Source organism: Prunus mume, linkage group LG2 (genome assembly GCF_029339155.1).
Source record: "Prunus mume cultivar Tortuosa linkage group LG2, ASM2933915v1, whole genome shotgun sequence".
Classification (NCBI taxonomy): domain Eukaryota; kingdom Viridiplantae; phylum Streptophyta; class Magnoliopsida; order Rosales; family Rosaceae; genus Prunus; species Prunus mume.
This window is the reverse complement of record NC_142699.1, coordinates 20,121,134-20,140,293: the sequence shown is the minus strand read 5'-3', so window position 1 is coordinate 20,140,293 and position 19,160 is coordinate 20,121,134. Positions and strand designations below refer to the sequence as shown.

General features: G+C 39.6%; 1 protein-coding gene and 1 pseudogene across 1 annotated transcript; one reads left to right on the top strand and one right to left on the bottom strand.

The window, feature by feature from the left end:
- Window positions 1-6,608: 6,608 nt before the first annotated feature.
- On the top strand, window positions 6,609-12,588 carry LOC103321682 (putative F-box protein At3g25750; annotated as a pseudogene).
- A 3,285-nt stretch (window positions 12,589-15,873) lies between these two features.
- Window positions 15,874-18,326, bottom strand: LOC103321566 (uncharacterized). The gene is made up of 3 exons (XM_016791543.2): window positions 17,366-18,326; window positions 16,728-17,231; window positions 15,874-16,464 (listed from the first exon to the last, which is right to left on the bottom strand). The coding sequence occupies exons 1-3, from the start codon at window positions 17,934-17,936 to the stop codon at window positions 16,148-16,150; spliced, it is 1,392 nt and encodes a 463-aa protein (XP_016647029.2). The 5' UTR covers window positions 17,937-18,326; the 3' UTR covers window positions 15,874-16,147.
- Window positions 18,327-19,160: the final 834 nt, after the last annotated feature.

Below are 19,160 nucleotides of genomic sequence, written 5' to 3'. Positions count from 1 at the left end.
AATTGCATATTTATTTGGCATGGCACATGGTCGTGGCTCGTGAAAGCATGCATGACGAATTCTGCATGCTCCGAATCGGATCTTTTTCTTAATAAGGCATTGCGTTAGGCCGAGAATTTATTTGGGCCCAACCCAGGATTTTTGGGCCTCAACATTAGCCCCCTTAATTATTAGGGTCATGGATAAGTGCTGAAATGGACCGAATAATTAAACCCGACCCAAAAATCAAATTCATGAGCTCCAACAATTATTTTGTGGTTTCCCCGATACCAACTTCCTCCTTCTTCTTCATTTATTATTTCTTCCTTCTTATCCTTCCTCTTTACGCATACTAAAGTAACCCCTTTTTACCACTTTCCCCTTCTTTCTATTTCCTTCCTCTAGCGAACTTAGAGTGAGAGAGAGAGAGAGAGAGAGAGAGAGAGAGAGAGATCATGCAACAACCACCCATTTTCAGCCGCTGGAAGAGAGTTCAAGCCGAATCCGACTCCGTCATCCCCCTGTACGAAGAAACCCTCTTGTCGTTGCTGGAAGAGATTGTCTTTGTGCAAAATTTTCTTCCAAAATTCCCAAATTCTTCTTTCTTGGTGCATCTAAGGCTATCATTTGAGGGATTAACAAGGTATGCCCTTTTTTTGTTGCAATTTCTTGAATATATTGAGGAAATCGTTGGGTTCTTCATGCCCATAGGTTTTGCTCTTTGTTTTGGCAGCCAAACACCCACTCCTTTTGACCCATCCATCTTTTGTTGGAGTAATCGTTAGCAAGGAAGGGTTTGGGTCAGCTTTTGGGGTTATCCCCTTTTGATTTCTTTCTTTTCGGCAAGCTTCTGGAAGAGTGCGAACCTTGTGAGAAGAAATCGTTGGTATGGATTGCATCCTTTTCTTTTCTCATTTTTTCTTCATTGCTTGTTGGGGCCCTCTGTGCTTAATGAAAAAAAAAAAAAAAAAGCTAACCTTTGTGTGATCCACTGCTCCTGTGTTTGTAGATTTTGTACGTCTCTGGCATAGGAAATGGAGAGGCGCCGAAAGCCTGCGTCGTATTCCCTGCTGTTGGAAGCTTCGAGTGTACCAATTTCGCAACTTGGCAATTTGGATTTCTATCTCGATTTCTCAGTAAATAGCTCTGCTCCTTTATTAGAATCATGAGTCTTGCCTTTGGCTTTGTAGGAATAGACATAGACTGGTGTTTGTCCTAGGCTCATTCTTCCTGTGAACACTTGCTGGAAAAGGACTGTTAAGAAACTGACATAATGCATGTTTTGAAATGCTTGAATTTTGTATTATTAGATAGAATTTTGCTTGCCATGGGAATTTCTTGCTGATCATGAAACAAGAATTTTGCTTGCCATGGGTAAATTGCATGCTACTTGGTATTTGCTTAAGCGTTTCTTTTTGCGTGAGCTTGACTTGTCATGCTTGGCGTATATTTTGCATGTGCTACATTTTTTAGCGCCTTTTTTTATTGTTATTGAACTATATGCATTACGAGTGTATGCTTGTAACCACGTGATTAATATATAGGATTAGAAGCTGTTGAAAGCTTGAGGAAAGCACAATTGGTTTCTTTTTATGAGCTTAGAGCTTGGACATGGATAACAATTTATTTATTTTTGGCTTACAAGGGATAGATATAAGCATGTGTATGATGGGTCTGCAAGAATGCCATGTGACTCATAGGGATTTTTTTTTTTTTTTTTTTTTTTGTGGAAAAGTTTACTAAGAGGTAAGTAGTGTTCAGTATGTAACACTTACTTTGTGAAAAAAAGGTCTGCTGGAATGATTGATTGAGCATGAAATGGGAACTTTGCTTGTCATGAGCTCGACTGATAGATTGCATGATGCTTCAAAAAAAATTTGTTTATGCACTTCACTTGGCATGTGAAGTTTATATTGCTTGCATGTGAAGTTTATATTGCTTGCATGCTAGTGTGGAAATTGCTTGGCTTTAACACAAAGAACAAACTTTATACTTTTCCATTTTGCACATATTCTTTGTTGGCAATTCTTGTAGGGATTCATGTAATAAGTCACAATGACCTCTGTGATGAGTGATGGCCTATTTCCCCTTGCACGATGGGCTGAAGAAGAGACGACTACCTTCATAATTTAGAAACACTTGCCAAGAATTGATCATAGGCACTAAGTAAGCTTTGAAGGCTATGCCTTTTTTCCAGGTGATGTATAGAAAAATGCATGTTTCCGACAGCCCCTTGATTTTTTCCTATACCCTTGCAGCATCACTAAAAGTTGGCCATAGTGGTTTGATTGCGAGTTGACAGACCCAACTACCGAAGATGTTTTGCGAATGATTGAAGGTTGCAAAGGAAACATCATTTTTGACCTTACAGTAGCGTGCTGAAAGGGCTTGAGCATGTGTCTTATTAGGACATTGCGTGGACTTCCTGTTGGATACTTAAAAGAAGTTATAGCACACACTATTTTTAGAGCACAAGCTGCTTGTAGCATGAAGATGTATGTCTGATCCCTTTAAGCAAGAGTTGCCGTTAATGTGTTGAGCCATAAGGAACATGAATTGAAGAGCAAGTGTCGTAAGCTACGAGACTTTCTCCTTGACAAATGAGCTACTGGTAATGGCGCTTGGCGCGTGGTGGAAACATCGAAAGGATCATCTTTATACGCTTCTTCTAGTCATGCATTGTGATATAGTTGAGGTACCTAATTCTCCTTATTTTGCACCGTATATATATATATATATATATATATTTTAGCAAGGCCATATCTTCTAACACCATCCTTCTCTAACACTTGTCCTTATTTCGCTTTGCAGGTCGTATTTCTTTGTTGTGGGGAGCTGGCTGGCTCAGTGCGTAGTAGCTTTTCCTTTTGAAGCCGCCGGTTGTATCGATCTTTAGCATAGTTGACTGCAATTGGGCTTGAGTTGTAACCCCCTTTTTTTTTTGGAGAGCCTAAAGCTCATGTTGTTGGAAACTTGAAACACAACATTGTTGCATACTTTCTGTCAAAATTATTGATGTAGAATGCTTGAGATATTAAGCTTCGGCTTGTTTTGTACGCCATGCTTGGTTGGAAATGATTGAATGCATGAGTTTGGAATGCATTGAGATAATGATTTCCAGCTTGTTCTGTACACTTTGCTTGGTTGAAATGCATGAGTTGTTTGAGATTTTAACAGGTTGGGTTGTGGTAGGTGCAAGGTACTTGCTGCCAATTTTTTTTACAGGACCACAAAAGTGTTAGCCTTATTGCCTCTGCATTTTTTCTTCTTCTACCTCCACAAGGCCTTTCTTATGTGATCTGATTTTTCTTTGACAGTACCCCAACACATACACTCTCTTCAAATATTGCAGGGGCTGGAATGATTTTCTTTGATAGCATGACATTCTTTTTTTTTGTTTACAAGATTGACACATGATATTGCTTGTGCATGGTGCTTGTTAACAGCTTGGGGTCCCATCTCAGTGGCTTTGCTTGGTATAGTTACTACCTGAGAGGCTTAGCTTTTTAAAAGAAAAGTTTGCTTGTCAATTTTGTTTTTTTTCAAAGAGCATGTTTTGCAAAACAGAAGAAGGTAAAAGCACGGAAGAATTCTTAAAGCTTTTTCATTTTTCCAAAATACTCCATGCTCATTCGGGATAGGAAGAAAAAAATTATGGAAATAAATCTACGCTTGTTGAAGGTGAAGTTTGTAAATAAAACAACGCCTTCTGTCGTGTATCCCCGATTAATGCAGCATCAGATGCTTCAATTGTCGATTCGCAAATATCATCTTACACCTTGGCATGCCATAATGGTGGTGCATTCTACGAAAGTCGTGAAAGCATATGGTGAAAACATAAAAGGAGTTTATCTTTGAAATAAATTTGAAAAGCTAAAAACAAAACGATATGTGCAAAAGCAACTTAGTGGTAGTAAGACTTTAAGCCACTTTGCATTGATGAATACTCCAATAAAATCAAGCCCCCAAGTATGAAAGGGCCAAGGAGTGTGCATGACTTGTAATAGCATGAAAGCTTGAGGCTTGGGTTGACATGTATTTGGCATATGTCGTACTAAGCTGCCATGCTCTGTAGTGATATTTAACAGAGCCACAACTGCTGCTTTACTTGTATGCTGCTCATAACCCAATTAATCAAAGATTGATTTGCGGCTCTTATGAGAGCTTACGGCAGCTGTCTCTCAATAATCTTGCTGACCAAATGAAACCCCCAAGTGGCACTCTTCCTCTTCACTCTTCTAAGCTTCCTACCTAGTTAGCTTGACCGATATACTTGTTTTTCTTACTGCTTCCAGCAGCGGAGAAAATTGGATGACGCCAATATTCTCCAAATAAACTCTTTAATCTGTCACAATATTGCTGATGCAAATTTCGACAAGCGCCTCCTCATTTTTCTCATCATAGCAATCCAACGCCAAGTCCCAGAACCTGCGCACAAAGTCCACGGGATCCTTGCCATGTTTTTGGCGAGTGTTGTTGAGTTGAGTGGTAGTAACTCTTTCTTCATGCTAGAAATACTTTTTACAGAACCTGCTTGCCAAATCTTCCCAAAAGCAAACAGAGTTTGGTGCCAACGTCGTGTACCACCTATAAGCATGATCGGTAAGGCTTTTTGAAAACTCCCGGAGACGGAGATTATGATCACCAGCGTATGGTCCCAAAGCATCAATGAAGTGGTTGACATGCTCCTTCGGGCTTCCTTTCCTTCCATCGAAGATGATAAAGCTTGGTGCCCCGTAACCTATAGGATATGGCTGCTGGAGTAAGCTCATAGATATGGTGGCTGAGGAATGTACTTCCAATCTTCTTGGCTTTGGCTAAGCTCCTTTTCCAGCATGGCTACGACATCCCTTTGGGTAACAAAAGATGGCTTCTTTTGTTCAGACCCTTTTTCCAGCAATAGCAAACTCCTCTTGGGGAGGTTTTTCAATTTTTTTTTTTTTTTTTGCTTGGCTTGGAGACTAAGCTTTTTAGCTCTTTAATTGTGTCCACCATCTTCCTTTGGGTTTCCCATATAGCATGGATGGCTGCAACGAAGTCTGTGAGGGTGAAAGCTCCTTCACTTGCATGTTATTCCTCTCTATAATAGGTATTTTGCTTTGATTCGGAGTCACCATAGTCGGATCCGTCTTGGGAAGACATGGTATTGCTTCTGGTCTTCTTCCTTTGAGGCATTAGTGAAAATGGCAGCCTGGTCCCCAGTGAAGTCACCAATTTATGTGAGGGGTCTTTTTGTTCCAGCAGCCTGATGAATGGGCTTGGGCTGCCATAAGAAGAAAACGAACAGAAATTCCCCAAGTATCTGAGTTCAGAAACCAAGCTCCTAAAAGAGTTTTTGAAATGTTTGATGAAACCTTAGAAAAACACCCTTAGGTTCTTTTCACCAATAGCCAAATAAACATGATAGATTGATTAATGGCTTAGCATGAGGAGCTTATGGCATGAGAACTAAGCTTTCACAAGTTTAGCAATTTGAGAGAGAGAGAGAGAGAAGCGTGAGTTTCTTATAGAGAATAAAGGGTTAAAATGGAACAAAGGAAGATTAGGGAAATTTCTTTCTTAGAGAGAGGAGAAAACAAACGAGGAAGAAGATTGAGTGGCTTGAGTAAATTCCCAGCTGCTTGACAAAGCTTGGTTAGGCTCTGGATTGTTGATTTTGCTAGGTAGAAGAAGCTCCCTTTTATAGGCACAAAGAATCCCTAATTTCATCTAACCTTCTTCTCCCTTTTTCGTTGCTTTTTCCCACTCAACCATATTCGGTGAAATTTTCCCATCCAAGGCGCATGGGTAAGGAGCCCTTTGGGGTTCCAAGGTTTTGATGCAGCTAGACTTCTCCATAAGGGTGAGGCTCCACCCACTTTCTTCCCTGGTTTTCCTATGGAAGCTAATTAAAAAGGGCTTTAGGCTGCCGACTTACTAAACCCAAGACATCCTACCAAAAAGAGAGTCTCCCCTGCGAAGTGCTCAAACCCAACAATAAACAACCTGCAAATTTTCATCAAAATACAAAAAGCATGAATGGCCTCCGGCCTCAAGTAATATAACATGGGAGTAACAGAGGTTTACAGAATTTGTTTGGAGTAGAAAGTACAATATACAAGCCCAGACAAATAAAGTTTCACTTTAAATCAACATAGTAACCCCACCATGTAAAAATAATGCTTGCAGGCTCGAACACAAAAATGTCCAAAACATCTCCACATCTCAAGATCCCAAAGTCTCAAGAATACCCATATATAAATAAATATATATATAAGCTAGAGTAGAAGAAGAACACTCCCTTTTATCACAGGCACAAAGAATCCCTAATTTCATCAAGCTATACCTTCTCCCATCTCGACCGTTTCGCTAACGCCGTGTGAGACCCTCATGGCCTTTCCGTGTGGGAAGCCTAGTAACTAGGGAATGGTACTCACCTACCATACTCATACATCTCACAACCATCCATTAAACTCCTATCTTTCCACAATCTCAACTCATACTCTATTAGACAATATAGATAGCCATCCCAAAATCCATATCAACATAATCATCGTACTCAAATATATATGTCTATACTCAAAATATATAGCCAAGATATATAAACCCATCAACCAAAGACTTATTAAATCAAAGTCACCATCGCGCCCATGGGTAAGGATACAAAGAAATTCACGAAAGGAAATACTTAAATCCCCAAGTTCCCGGGGCTCACGTCCAAAGGAACATCCAAGGATTTTCGCTTCCCAATCGCACGGTGATCGCGCAAATTATTGAAGAACATCCGGGCTCCAATTCACGATCCGCGAATTCCTACAGGTTTCTAAGAGTACCTAGAGGCTCCGAAATCCGTTCGATAGTCAAACGATATCCGAAATTTCTTCCCTGGACAACCTTTTGAAAAACCTGCCCATGCGAAGCTAATCTAGTTCACCCTTCCAATCCTAGATACTACTCGAAGAATGGAGCAACTTTTTCAACTACGGCAACGTCCAATTCAACGGCAACGGCAAGTGGCGGAATTTCAAATTCGGCCAAAACCTAGGTTTCAAATTCGGTTCCAAACTTTTGATCCAAACCTCCAAAATCACGAGTATCCCTCGTGGTTCGGGTCATACGAATTTCTCAAGGTTTGGCTTTCGTTAGAGCGTAAAAATCTGCGAATATTTACGGTTCTGTTTTGATCGACTCTGTCATACGGTTTCGCTCAAGACACCTTCACGGTCCCAAAATCTTCCCGGATAAGAAAGTGACCAAAATCACCCTTAACCCAGTAAATTAATATTTTCCCTTAATTAAATTAAAATAGGGATATTTAGTAAAGCATTGGACTGGGCTTTTCCCAAAGTTTTGTGTCAGTGGTACTCTATTCTACAGCGACTAGTTAGCTTGATTTTGTCAATCTGCTGGAAGTAGTTTTCCTTTAGCGAGGTATTTGGGTGCTCTAATTAACTTAGGGTTTCCTAAGCAACTATTGTATTTTTTTCTAAGGCATCGGGTTATGTTCTCCCATATCTCATGCTAACCCATGTGTTTGGGCTCAAGAAATGGGCTTGAGTTTTGGGGCTCCCAAACAGCCCAAAACTTCTATTTCTTGGCTCATCAATAGGCCCCATGAAAGCTCGTTACCATCCATACCACAACCCACTCAAGCAAGGCCCAGTCATTTGCGTGGCTTAGGCCCACTTAACCTTGTAGCGTAGCTATGTGTGAAATAATGATTTCCTGCTTGGCATGGCATGTCAATTGGTGTGCTTGAATTTTATAGTATGTGAAAAGAGACATAATGTTTGATGAAATAATTAGCATGAGCTTGTAGAGCCAATGCCTTTTATAGGCTCATTTTAATTCTTAGCGTGATAAATTGCATATTTATTTGGCATGGCACATGGTCGTGGCTCGTGAAAGCATACATGACGAATTATGCATGCTCCGAATCGGGTCTTTTTCTTAATAAGGCATTGCGTTGGGCCGAGAATTTATTTGAGCCCAACCTTGGATTTTTGGGCCTCAACAATAATTAGCTTGGGCTTATAAAGCCAATGCTTATTTCAACTCTTAGCATGATAGATTGCATATTTATTTGATATGGCACGTGAATTATGACTCGTGCGAGCGTGAATGACGAACTTTCGCATGCTCCAAATCGGGTCTTTTCTTCATAAGGCATTGCGTTGGGCCGAGAATTTATTTGGGCTCAACCCTGGATTTTTGGGCCTCAACAAATGTAATTCTATGTGGCACAAAAGTCAAAGGACTTGGATCAAACTCACCAAATCCGAGGACTAAATCCAACTCCTCAATAAGAATTTGGATCTATAGTAACTTTTCTATTTCATTATAAACAAATAAAAAAGAATATTTATTGGAATTTTAGATATTCATCTTATTATTTTCTTGTTGTCGTTGGAAAAGAAGGCCATGTTTGGTATCCTACTCTAAAAAGTAAACTAAAAAATTATGATTCTTTTTTAAAAACATGAGTTTTGAAATTGTGATTTTAAGATCTAAAAACTTGTTTGGTATTTAACTCCAAACTATTTTTAAGATCTAAAAATAAAAATAAATCAAAAATCAAAAACTCAGGAACCTTAATCCCCAAATTGAAATTAACAAAAGAAAAGAAAAAAGATGTGAGGCATAAACCCTATCAATTTTGGTGGTGTGGAACAACTCCCCGACACCACTTGAACTAGCTTCGGTGGATATTGGTTGGCAAAGACGAACCCAATTGGGTGCCATACGAGAGAGAGAGAGAGAGAGAGAGAGAGAGAGAGAGGCAATACCATCCCCGACCCCGCCCCCATCTAGGATAATAATTTTCGGGGAATCCCTATCCCCATCGGGGAGCTTTTTTCATGTTGAGGCCCAAAAAATCCATGGTTCAGCCCAAATGAATTTCCAGCCCAGCGCAATGTCTTATTAAGAAAAGACCCAATTTAGAGCACACTAGAGTATACCATGCACGAGTCACAGTCCACGAGCCATGCCAAATAAATAATCCGTCATGTTAAGGATTGAGATAAATATCATAAAATACACTAGCTCTACGAGCCCATGCTAATTACCCCATCAAGTATCATGATAAAAAGCATGTCATGCCAAGCGGGAAATCATTATTTCCTACCTCAACCATGCTACAAGCCTAAGTGGGCCTAAGCCACTCAAATGTCCAGGGCTTGCTTGAGTGGATTGTGGTATGTATGGTAATAAGTTGTCATGAGGCCGATTGATGGGCCAAGAAATGTAGGTTCCGGGTTGCTTGGGAGTCTCGGAACTCAAGCTCATTTCTTAGGCCCAAACATGTGGGCATGTATGCACAAATGAGAAAATAATCCATTACCTCAACCAAAATAGCTCATCAACTTAACCAAATTAGCCCAACACCTCAACAAAATAGGCCAACACTTGGTGAGGTTAGCCCATTTATTTGATAAACCAACCCATTGTCCTAGAAAGCCCATGTAACTAAAATAAAGACCTGCAAAAGCCTCAACACTTGGCTGAAAAATAAAAGCCACGAAGGAAGCTTGGAGGTCCACTTGCGCAGAGCTGCTAGGAGGCTCCAGCATATGGGGAAGAACAAGTTTCAAGCAAAAAACATCCGAATGACTAAAGGATTTTAGCGCGCAGGATGCCAGGAGGAGAGGCACCCTTCGAACCAGCATGTATACCCATTTTCTTTCCTTCATCAGATCTAGTCATGGAAGGATGAAGGAAAGAAAAATGGAAATAGCTGAGAATAGGAGTCTCCCACTGAGACAGCTGCGGGAAAGGGCCTTGAGCACCCAAAAATCCCTGATTTTGTGCAAATGGGCAAAGGGAATTTCACTAAGATTGGGAAAGTCAAGGGAGGAGAGAAGAAAGAAAGGGAAAAGCTTGGCTAAATTGGATAGAAACCATTAGGGTTTCTTGGAAAAGAATAGCTTCCAGCGGCTATAAATAAGGCATCTTCTACCCAACAAAGGAACAACCACATCCAGAGAGCAAGCTTCCTCTCTTACTCTAAAACCCAACAATTTCATGCTCAGTTCAACCTTCTCCCCCTTGTTTTTCTCCTTGGCAGATCGCTCGATACTTAACAGAACCTCTGTCGAGCTACCAAAAAAACACTTAAGTCGCTCATTGCCTAGTCTCTCTCATCTTCTCAGCCAAAACCTCTGATAATCTTTTCCTACTTTTCCTTAGAACTCTTGTTTTTCATAGAAACTCACAGCTCTTTCCCTTTAAGGCTAAACTCATGACAACTTTGCTCCCATACCATAAGCCTCTCATGTCAAGCTAAGATTATACATTTAAGCACTAAGAATTCATCTATAAGCTGTTGTTATTTTTGTTGGTGAAGGTAACCAAGGTGTTTCCTAAGGCCCTACTTTCTTTTCGAAGCATTCTTGGGGCTTGATTTCTGAACTCAGGCACATGGGATAATTTCATCAGTTTGCTCCTTACGGCAGCCTAGCCCATTTGTAGCTGCCCGAAGAAAAAGGCCCCTACACTCCCAAACCCTCCTCAAATCCTCGATTTTTTTCCTTAAGATAGCCCTTCTTCTTTTCCTCTTTCCCCACCATCCTAACCATCTTGTCGTTTGCTTCATAGAGCCACCATCTATCATGACGAGTTCGAGGATGGGGATAAAATACCATCCCCGTCCCGAAACCAATCGGGGATTTCTAAAATTCTGGGAATCCCATACCCATTCCTGATTTTTCCTCGAAATCTCCCCCATTAGGGTTGGGGACTTGACAAGAATTTTTGCCATCCCTAGATGAGAGAGATATATATATATATATATATATAACTGTATAACTTAACTTCTTCTTTTTTAAAATAATGAGGTTTTTTTTATTTATTTTTTTTTGTTTGAGTTTTTTAAAATGGGCCTACCAAATAGGGTTTTTTGGACTTTGAACTTAAAATCTGTTTTTGAGTTTATAAAATTGGATTACTAACCGGCCCTAATTGTTTACCTATTCTTAAACAATTTGTTTTCAATTATTAGTATATAGAGGCCACTTCTCATCATCAATTCTTTCCTTGTTCTTTTGTTCTCTGTTCTGCCTTTTGTTTCTGTTTCAAAGTTATAGTCATCTCCAGTTTTAACTCTAACAAGAAACCTTGTCGTAGGACCCCAGCTGTCAGCTTCAGCAGTGGGGGATGGGCAAGTCTTCCAATGCTCGTCTTTTTATTCTCGATAAGTTATTAGAACCCATTGACCATGTTCGTTTTGCTGCGTTTGCAAGCAATGGCGTTCTATGTCCAAACTCTATAATCATGCAACGTAGCGGTGGCGCAATAAACAACTTTCCCCATGCTCTTGATCCCAAACAACGAGGAGGTATAATCCACAACCGAGGAAAGGTGTTGTACAACATTTCTGAAGGAATAATCCACAACAATATTGAATTGCAAGTGCCTTTTAGTAAAAGGAGGTATGGTTTTAGCCATGGTTGGTTGGCCACAGTAGATCCAACAACATACCAATGTCTGATCATAGCACTCAGTAACCCTTTCACTAAAGCAAAGCCCATTCTTCTCCCTCCCTTATAGGTTGTGTCAGAGAAAATGAAGGCTCCTACTACGAGCATTATGTTCGTAAGGTTATCTTGTCCACTCATCTATAGGAGAAAGATAAATAAAATAAAACAAATGGACACTAGTTTCTTAGAAGAATAGGCTCTTTCATTACAATTTAGCACACAAAATAACAATGATAAAGGACCTATTTAAAAACTTCTCTTATCATAACCGATTAACCCACTCTCATATCTTAGACTCTTCATCAACCCACTAATTCATGTAGCTGACAATTTATTCAATTCATTAATACATGAACTTATTAAATCAGAGAATAAAAAAAGACTCAACATAATAGCATATTGAAACTTCTTGAATGCAATAATGATGCATATTTGGTTTAATTCTCCAACATCATCCCACTCTTAATCCTGAGAATTATGTGGTTGTAGCACTTTACTATGGCTGGTTCCGGTTGGTTTTCATCAAGGCAGGCCAAAGCTCTTGGACTTACCTCAAGGATGGATGTTTATATGGTGATGTTATATTCTATAAAAATCAGTATACGCAGTTAGACAACTTGGAGCGATTTGGTCATTTGGTGTTTGTAGCAGTGATATTAAAAACTCTTCACCGCTAAAGCTACTCACACATCCAGAGCCATTCCAAGATTATGGTTTTCATGCATATCTTGTGGAATCAACTAAGGGAGACTTGTTGCATATCCTAAGAATTTATGCGCTAACGGACGGTTTTTTTAAGCATAATAATAGGCGTACTACGGGCTTTGAGGTTTACAAGTGGGTGTTCGACGATGAAGATGGATCTATTAGGCACAAGGTTGAGTTGAAAAGCATTGGAGACGCGGTTCTGTTTGTGGGCGACAATGATTCAATCTCTGTTTTAGCTTCAAAGTTTCTTGGATGCTAGTCAAATTCCATATATTACACTGATGATTACATATCAGGTTATCCTACATTCAATGGTGACCAAAGATATGATATGCATATGGGTATCTTCAACTTGGAGGACGGAACTATCACACAACCTTACCCTCTATGCACCAATTCTCAAAGAGCTATTTGGGTTGTGCCACCCTTTCATGGACTATGTTAGCTTCTAGTTCATCTTACATTTCATGGCTTGTGTTGACGTGAGTCTCCTAATTAATCAAGGAGATTTACTTCCTTGATTAATTAAGGGATTTACTTTCCTATTTTTTATATAAGTGATAAATCATTGTACAATTAGGAGATACTTTCCTAATTTTTTACTGTATCTAATTCCTTGTAAGACCCTTATGTAAACTTCCATATATACCTCCTTATGGAGAAGAATAAAACTAAACCTAATACATTCAAACCATATTCATATTTTAGCAGCTTGTCCCTTAATTAGTTACAATGTTTTCGAAGGTTTCTCCTTTATTTATGTGTTGTATAATTATAACTCTTTGCTTTAAGTGTTGTTTGATGGACTATGTTGGCTTCTAATTCATCTTACAATTAATAGAAGTTGTGTTTTTGGAATTTTAATTTAAATGAGGGATAAGCTAATGCATTTTTAAAGGTTTTAGCTAATTCACATATATAAACCTTGTATGTTTAAATGTTTTCAAAAGCTGTTTGATGCATTCTCATATCTTGAAAATACAAATTCATTTTTCAAAAACTATTCGAAGGAACGTCACGAAATGAGCTCTAAGTATATGAGTTCAACCTGAAATTGGTTATAACAGCCAACACACCACCACCCGCTTCGCATTTGTTTTTATCTAATTGTCCTTGTTCACCCGTTCACGTTTACTCCTATGATGGAAAGGCAAAGTTCCCCACTGCCTTGAGAACCATAGACTGGTCAACAAGTCAGCTTTCTTTGGTGTGCGAGCGTGCCACTGCTAGTAATAAAAATTCTAGCAGACTTAGTTTGGAATGGATAACTTGCGCCCCAAGTTACTGATTTCTGCAAACAAGCGATTGTGAATTTGGGTGAGGAATATCTCCCAAGTAAGTTCTTTTCTTGCCTCAGATTGGTGAGGACTTTAATAATTTATCTCAGTATAAAGAGGTTGTTTTGGCCAAAATGGTTGATGGAATTTAAACTGTTTTTAGGCAGAACTACCTTTTACAAAACTACAACAATAAATACTCATGCTAGAGAGAGATGAAGAGACAGTTGGAACTCCATTTCTGTCGGGATGGAAGGTTCGATCCGGCCGGATTTGGACATGCACTGGCTGGACTGGACCGTTGACAAATTTGACTGCTAAGCTTCAACTATAAATCGATACCAAAGGTTGATCCTGGCAGAGCTTCAATGTACCTCAAGCTTTTGTGAAGCTTTTGAGTGGGCAGAATGCGGTTTCCTCGATCGCACGCAGGCGTGACTTTTAGGGCTTTAGTGGGCTAGAGATTGCACTGTGAATTTTGTTGAGGTTTTCCATGTTTGGGGAAAGCTCAAGCTCTACCTGTCTTGGTTTTTTGCTGAACCAAATTTGTAACGAGAGAAATCTCATTTTAAATGACTTATTTCTTAAGTCTGCGCCTTGGGAATTCTGATCTGAAGCTGGTTTCACTTGAAATTCAAGTGGGCTTTTTGGTTGATTTTTGAGTTGTCTATTTGACTGATGGTTTTCTTGTGTAAGATTTTGTTTGATTGGGTGTTGAATTTTTTTGTGTCCTTTGCCCTGTTCACTCCTTCTTGTATTTATAGTAAAATGTTTTTCTGGAGTAAGGAAATTCTATTTAATAATGGGCGGCAAATCTTTTCAAAAGATATATCCCCCCTTTTTTTCTTTTTTAATGGAAAGAAAGAAAACATGATTTCATCAGTTTGGCAGATAGGCTCTTAAATAGGCAATCACTTCCCTGTTTTTCTTGAAAAAGAACCTAATCGTTTTTCCCAATTTTAACTGCCCTTTGTGAGATTTCATCCGTGATGGTTAGTTTGATTTTTTTCTGACTCCTGCTTTCCCGCTTATCCTTCTCTCGAGATTGTAGCTTGCTTATCTCTTTGGGAGAATTACCTTCTCTGTAGAATAGAAGAAAAAATCTCTATATATATATATATATATATATGTAAGAGGATTTTGATCTTCGATTTTTCAGGTTTTCGACTTGATGACATAAACTTTTCAATCACTTCTTCTATGATTGCCATTGTTGACTTTCCTTTATCCAGATATGTCACGTGGGTTTGTTTCTGCTTCTGGCTCCCCTTTATCACAACGGGCCTGTGAGACCTGTTAGTTTTGTTCGCTTTGATAAGCTTTGGGCTGGGCTCTTCGGATTTTTGGGCTTCCATCTTCCTGTTTCAAGACCAACTGCTTTGATTTTTGTAGCCTTATTCTGGGCCTCTTTTTGGGTGTGTCAATTTTTAGGCCCAAACAGTCCTTAAATTAAAATATAGAAGACTTACATATACCAGGTGTAACTCTTTATCGGCGGACAAAGAAATTTACCAAATTTAAATCCTTATCGAAAGAAGGTTGGTTTAGTACATAAGAGCTTTCGAAATTGTTTGATGAGGAGCCCAAATAAGCCCAAGACAGGCTCAAGTAAACAGTAGCCTCAATGAAAAGGAACAGTCTTGAGATGGAAATCTTGTATGAAGGCCCAAAGACTAGTCAGCGTTCCTCTATCAACCTCGAGTCTGTACTTTAACAGAGGTGGATGAGTTTTCAAGTCAAATTCAAACAATTAGTGGAGTGTGGACCACTCAATATTTCCTGTTTTGGGCAACAGATATCGGCCAAAAAAACTTCCATACCGAATCTCACGTGTAATTATGTTGTACAGTGAAACCAGTTAATACGGTATTGGATTAATTATATACACCCCTTGACTTGTGAATAGGGACTGCTTTGAGTGTGGATTGGATTATCACATCATGTTGCTTGTTTCAGCAGCAGAAAAATAAGCAAATATGCTTGAGAAGTTGTGGACTCTTATCCCACAAAATAGTAAGTAGTATTTAAGACAGTTCCAAACGGCTAAAGCCCATGTGCATTGCATTGCATGAATTCTCTCCCAGTAAGATTCTGCTGATGGGGAAAGCATGTTTAACAGTTTCCATCATGAATGCATTGGGAGATATATATACATATGCTTGATTGGTGTTCAGTTGCAGAATTTGTGCCTCAGTTTCACAGTCCCCGTGGGAAAAGGATGTTCCAAACAGTTTCAATTCCTCTGTTCTTGTCTTCGTTTGCCTCATCATTTCATCATCATCCCCATTTTATTCTAAGTACTCCTTTTCCTAATTATTTTTTTAAAAAAACAAATACAAGATTTGAAAACACAAAAAACTTAAGTTAATTCGATCTTCATTTTCTTGAGGTCCATGGAATTCCTAACATGAAACCATAGGAAAATATGGGGAGAGAGAGAGAGAGAGAACAAATGTGACATGTCAATTTGTGACAATAATCTAATTTATTTGTTTCACCTTTTGGCAAGGGTCTCATGTGAGAGTTTGGGGGGTACATAGAAAAAGATGGTGGGATATGACTTAAAGGGACTGATGCAGATTCTTCAATGTCAGCGAGAACTTAAACACCAATCCTTTCTCTTTTACCTCGAATGGCTTCATAGTTTTCTTGGACCACAACCACATTGAGCCCCTTTTCTGATGATTAAGTGAAAAACCATTTTCAGCTTTTCTTGGCTTCTAAACTTCATGTGGCTCCTACCCCAAGAAAATCAATGAATGGTGGTGGAAGGGTCTCATGGTGGCTGCCACCAACTCTGTCCTCATCTGCAGCAGCAGCAGCTGATGGTGAGGGTTTGCCGGCTGAAACTTGACGTGGTGATGCTGGTATTGATGAATCTGAGTAACTGTGAAGAAGGTTGTGGTAGTTTGCCTGTTGCATTGCCATCATGTATGGTTGATGGTGAGGATGCAGGTTACATAAATGACCCTCAATATCACTTGAACTATCCCAAGATCTGCTCTGGCTCACCATCCCCATCACCCCCACATTGCTCTTGGTACCTGCAAAACACAGCCAGAGAAAGTATTGTAACTTATTGTGTGTTTGTGCGAGAGAGAGAGTTTTAGGCACTAGAAAGGTGACCAATTAAAAAGGGTTGCATTATTCAATGGAAAATAGAAGGTTGAGGCCCCGGATCAACAAAGAACAAGACAATGAGGCAAACTTGTAAAACGGCGAGCCAATAAAGAAACAGCACAAAAACCAAAGATGCACGAACAGAAAGAATCGTGAGAAAGGAAATGAGGGATCCTGAATGACATACCAGGGAAGAATTCGAAAGGACTGACTTTTTTGCTTGGGATTGTTTCTTCTTCCGCACTGGTCATGTTGGGTGAGCCATTTGAGCCATAATAGTCAACCCCACAACCAACAACACCATTGTAGCTTGTTCCATATGGGAAAGGAGATAAAGTGCTATTGCTGAGACCTCCATTTGGGGGGAGATTGAGAGTACAGTAAGATGGAGGCTCTGTACTCCTTGAGACATTGAAGCTTGGATCTTCCTCCATTCTTCTGTAAACAGTTTGACTGAGCTTCCTCCTCCTGTAAGCACTGGATTGTTCTCTGTACTTCCTGGCCATTATAACATGCCAATGGTTCTTGACAGCATTATCAGTTCTTCCAGGAAAGAGCCTAGCTATCATGGCCCATTTGTTTCCATATACTCTATGAGCCTGCATTAGTCTATCTTCTTCTTCTTCAGTAAAAGCTCTTCTGTTGATCCTTGGGTCCAACTGGTTAAACCATCTTAGTCTACAGCTCTTACCTTTTGAACATAGACAAACACAAAGAGAGATGTGTTAAAGATCAGAATAAACACGAAAAAGCAAAAGAGATGAGAAAAAAATGGAACAGAAAACATACCTATGGACAAAGGACTAAAAAATTCTCACTTCTTACCTGATCTTCCTTCCAACTTCTCTGCTATGAGGTTCCAATTCTGAGGGCCATAAAGAGCGACAAGTTCCTTGAGCTTGGAATCTTCTGCAGGCCTCCAATGCCCTCTGGCACAATGTTTTGACTGCCCACTTTCTGTTTCCTTCCCACCAATCACCACATTCTCATTAGGGTACTTCTCATGGTTTATTAGGTTGGCTTTCTGATCATTCATACAAGTCTGATTATTTTCCCCACTCTCGTGATCACTGCTGCAATCTGAGCCCTTACCGTCACCAATGTCAGTGTTGTGGTGGTAGTCCTCAGAGCTTCTGTTGTTGCAGTTCCCCATAGGAGGAAAACCCCAAAACCCCCTCCCATTTTCCACTTCAGAAAGCTTTGAGATATAGCTACTCTCCTGAGAAGAAACAGATGAAACAAGGCCATAGTTGGAACTAAGTGAAAGGGAGCCCATATCTGCATAAACCATTCCCATTGAACAAGAGGGAGAAGAAGAGGAAAAGGAGGGAGCAGAGGAGAAGCAGCTGAAGGCATTTGGGCTTTCTGTTACATATATAGCACCATTGTTTGCCATGCCTTCATTTCCTTTCTTGTCACAAATGCTAATGGTTACATCGAACTGTTACAAAGTCATCTTATAATGGCCTTGAAAAGAGGGAAAAACAATTGGCTGTGGAAATAAAAATTATTATAGCAAAAAAAATGACAGACAGCTGGTGGAAGAGAAAGGACTTGTTTTGCAGTGTTGCAAGAAGGAAAACTAGAAACAGCAAAAATAGCAAATAGTGTTCAGAAACCTACACTACACGGCCTCTCATCTCAGTCTCACTGACTCTGTGTATAGGGAGTTGGAGGGGAGAGACAGAGAGAGAAGTGCTTTTAAGTAGTTAACAACCCTGACGACCCTGACCCTACAATTTAACAAGCTCCTTCTATTATTTTACTATTATTCTCTCTCTTTCTTTAACAAATCCCACATCACTCACACGTGTGAAACTTCTCTCTCTCTCTCTCTCTCTCTCTCTCTCTCTCTCTCTCCATTCATGTTCATGGGGTTGAAGTTGAAGGTTCTTGCTTAAGGCTGTCTCTCTCAAGATTGACAAGAAAGACTCTTAATGTGATGTGTGCTAGCTTGGGCTTGTGCAGGGCTAAGACACTCCTTTCTTTTCAAACCACAGATAGAAGAGCACTTTGACACAAGAGCCCCTCCTTCTGTTGAACACTAGTAAAGAAGAAGGTAGGCCAGCCAGCCAGCAAGCCCTCTCTATCCATCTTCAGCAGCACTCAGCAAACCTCCTTTTTAACTAGAGTTGAAGGCTGTTTACCTTGGGTTTCAGTTAACCACCTGAAGTTGACCTAACGACCATCACCACCAAACACTTTGGCCATGAATTTGCTTTGATTTTCATGTCCCTTCTTTCACAACTATTATAACAGTCCGAAAAGGCCACTTCCTTAACGTCATTCTAATCCCCACCTCCCCACCTGTTTCTCTGTCTCTTTTAGAATAGAGGGTTCATGTACTTCGAGGAGACATCAATTTTATTTTTTGTATCAGATATAATTCAAGCTTACCTTGAATAATTGGTTAAACTTTTAATGTTTAACTAGACTCATTTCTTATTACCCTTACCCTTACCCTAAGAAATAATAGCAGATATCAACAATAAATACTAACATGTACAAAATAATGGAAGGAAACTTTGGTCTTATTTTTAGTTTTCACTCTCTGGAAAACCCAGTTGCAGACGTTTCATTTATTGTTTGTCATATTTTCACAGGAATGTACTATCTAGGC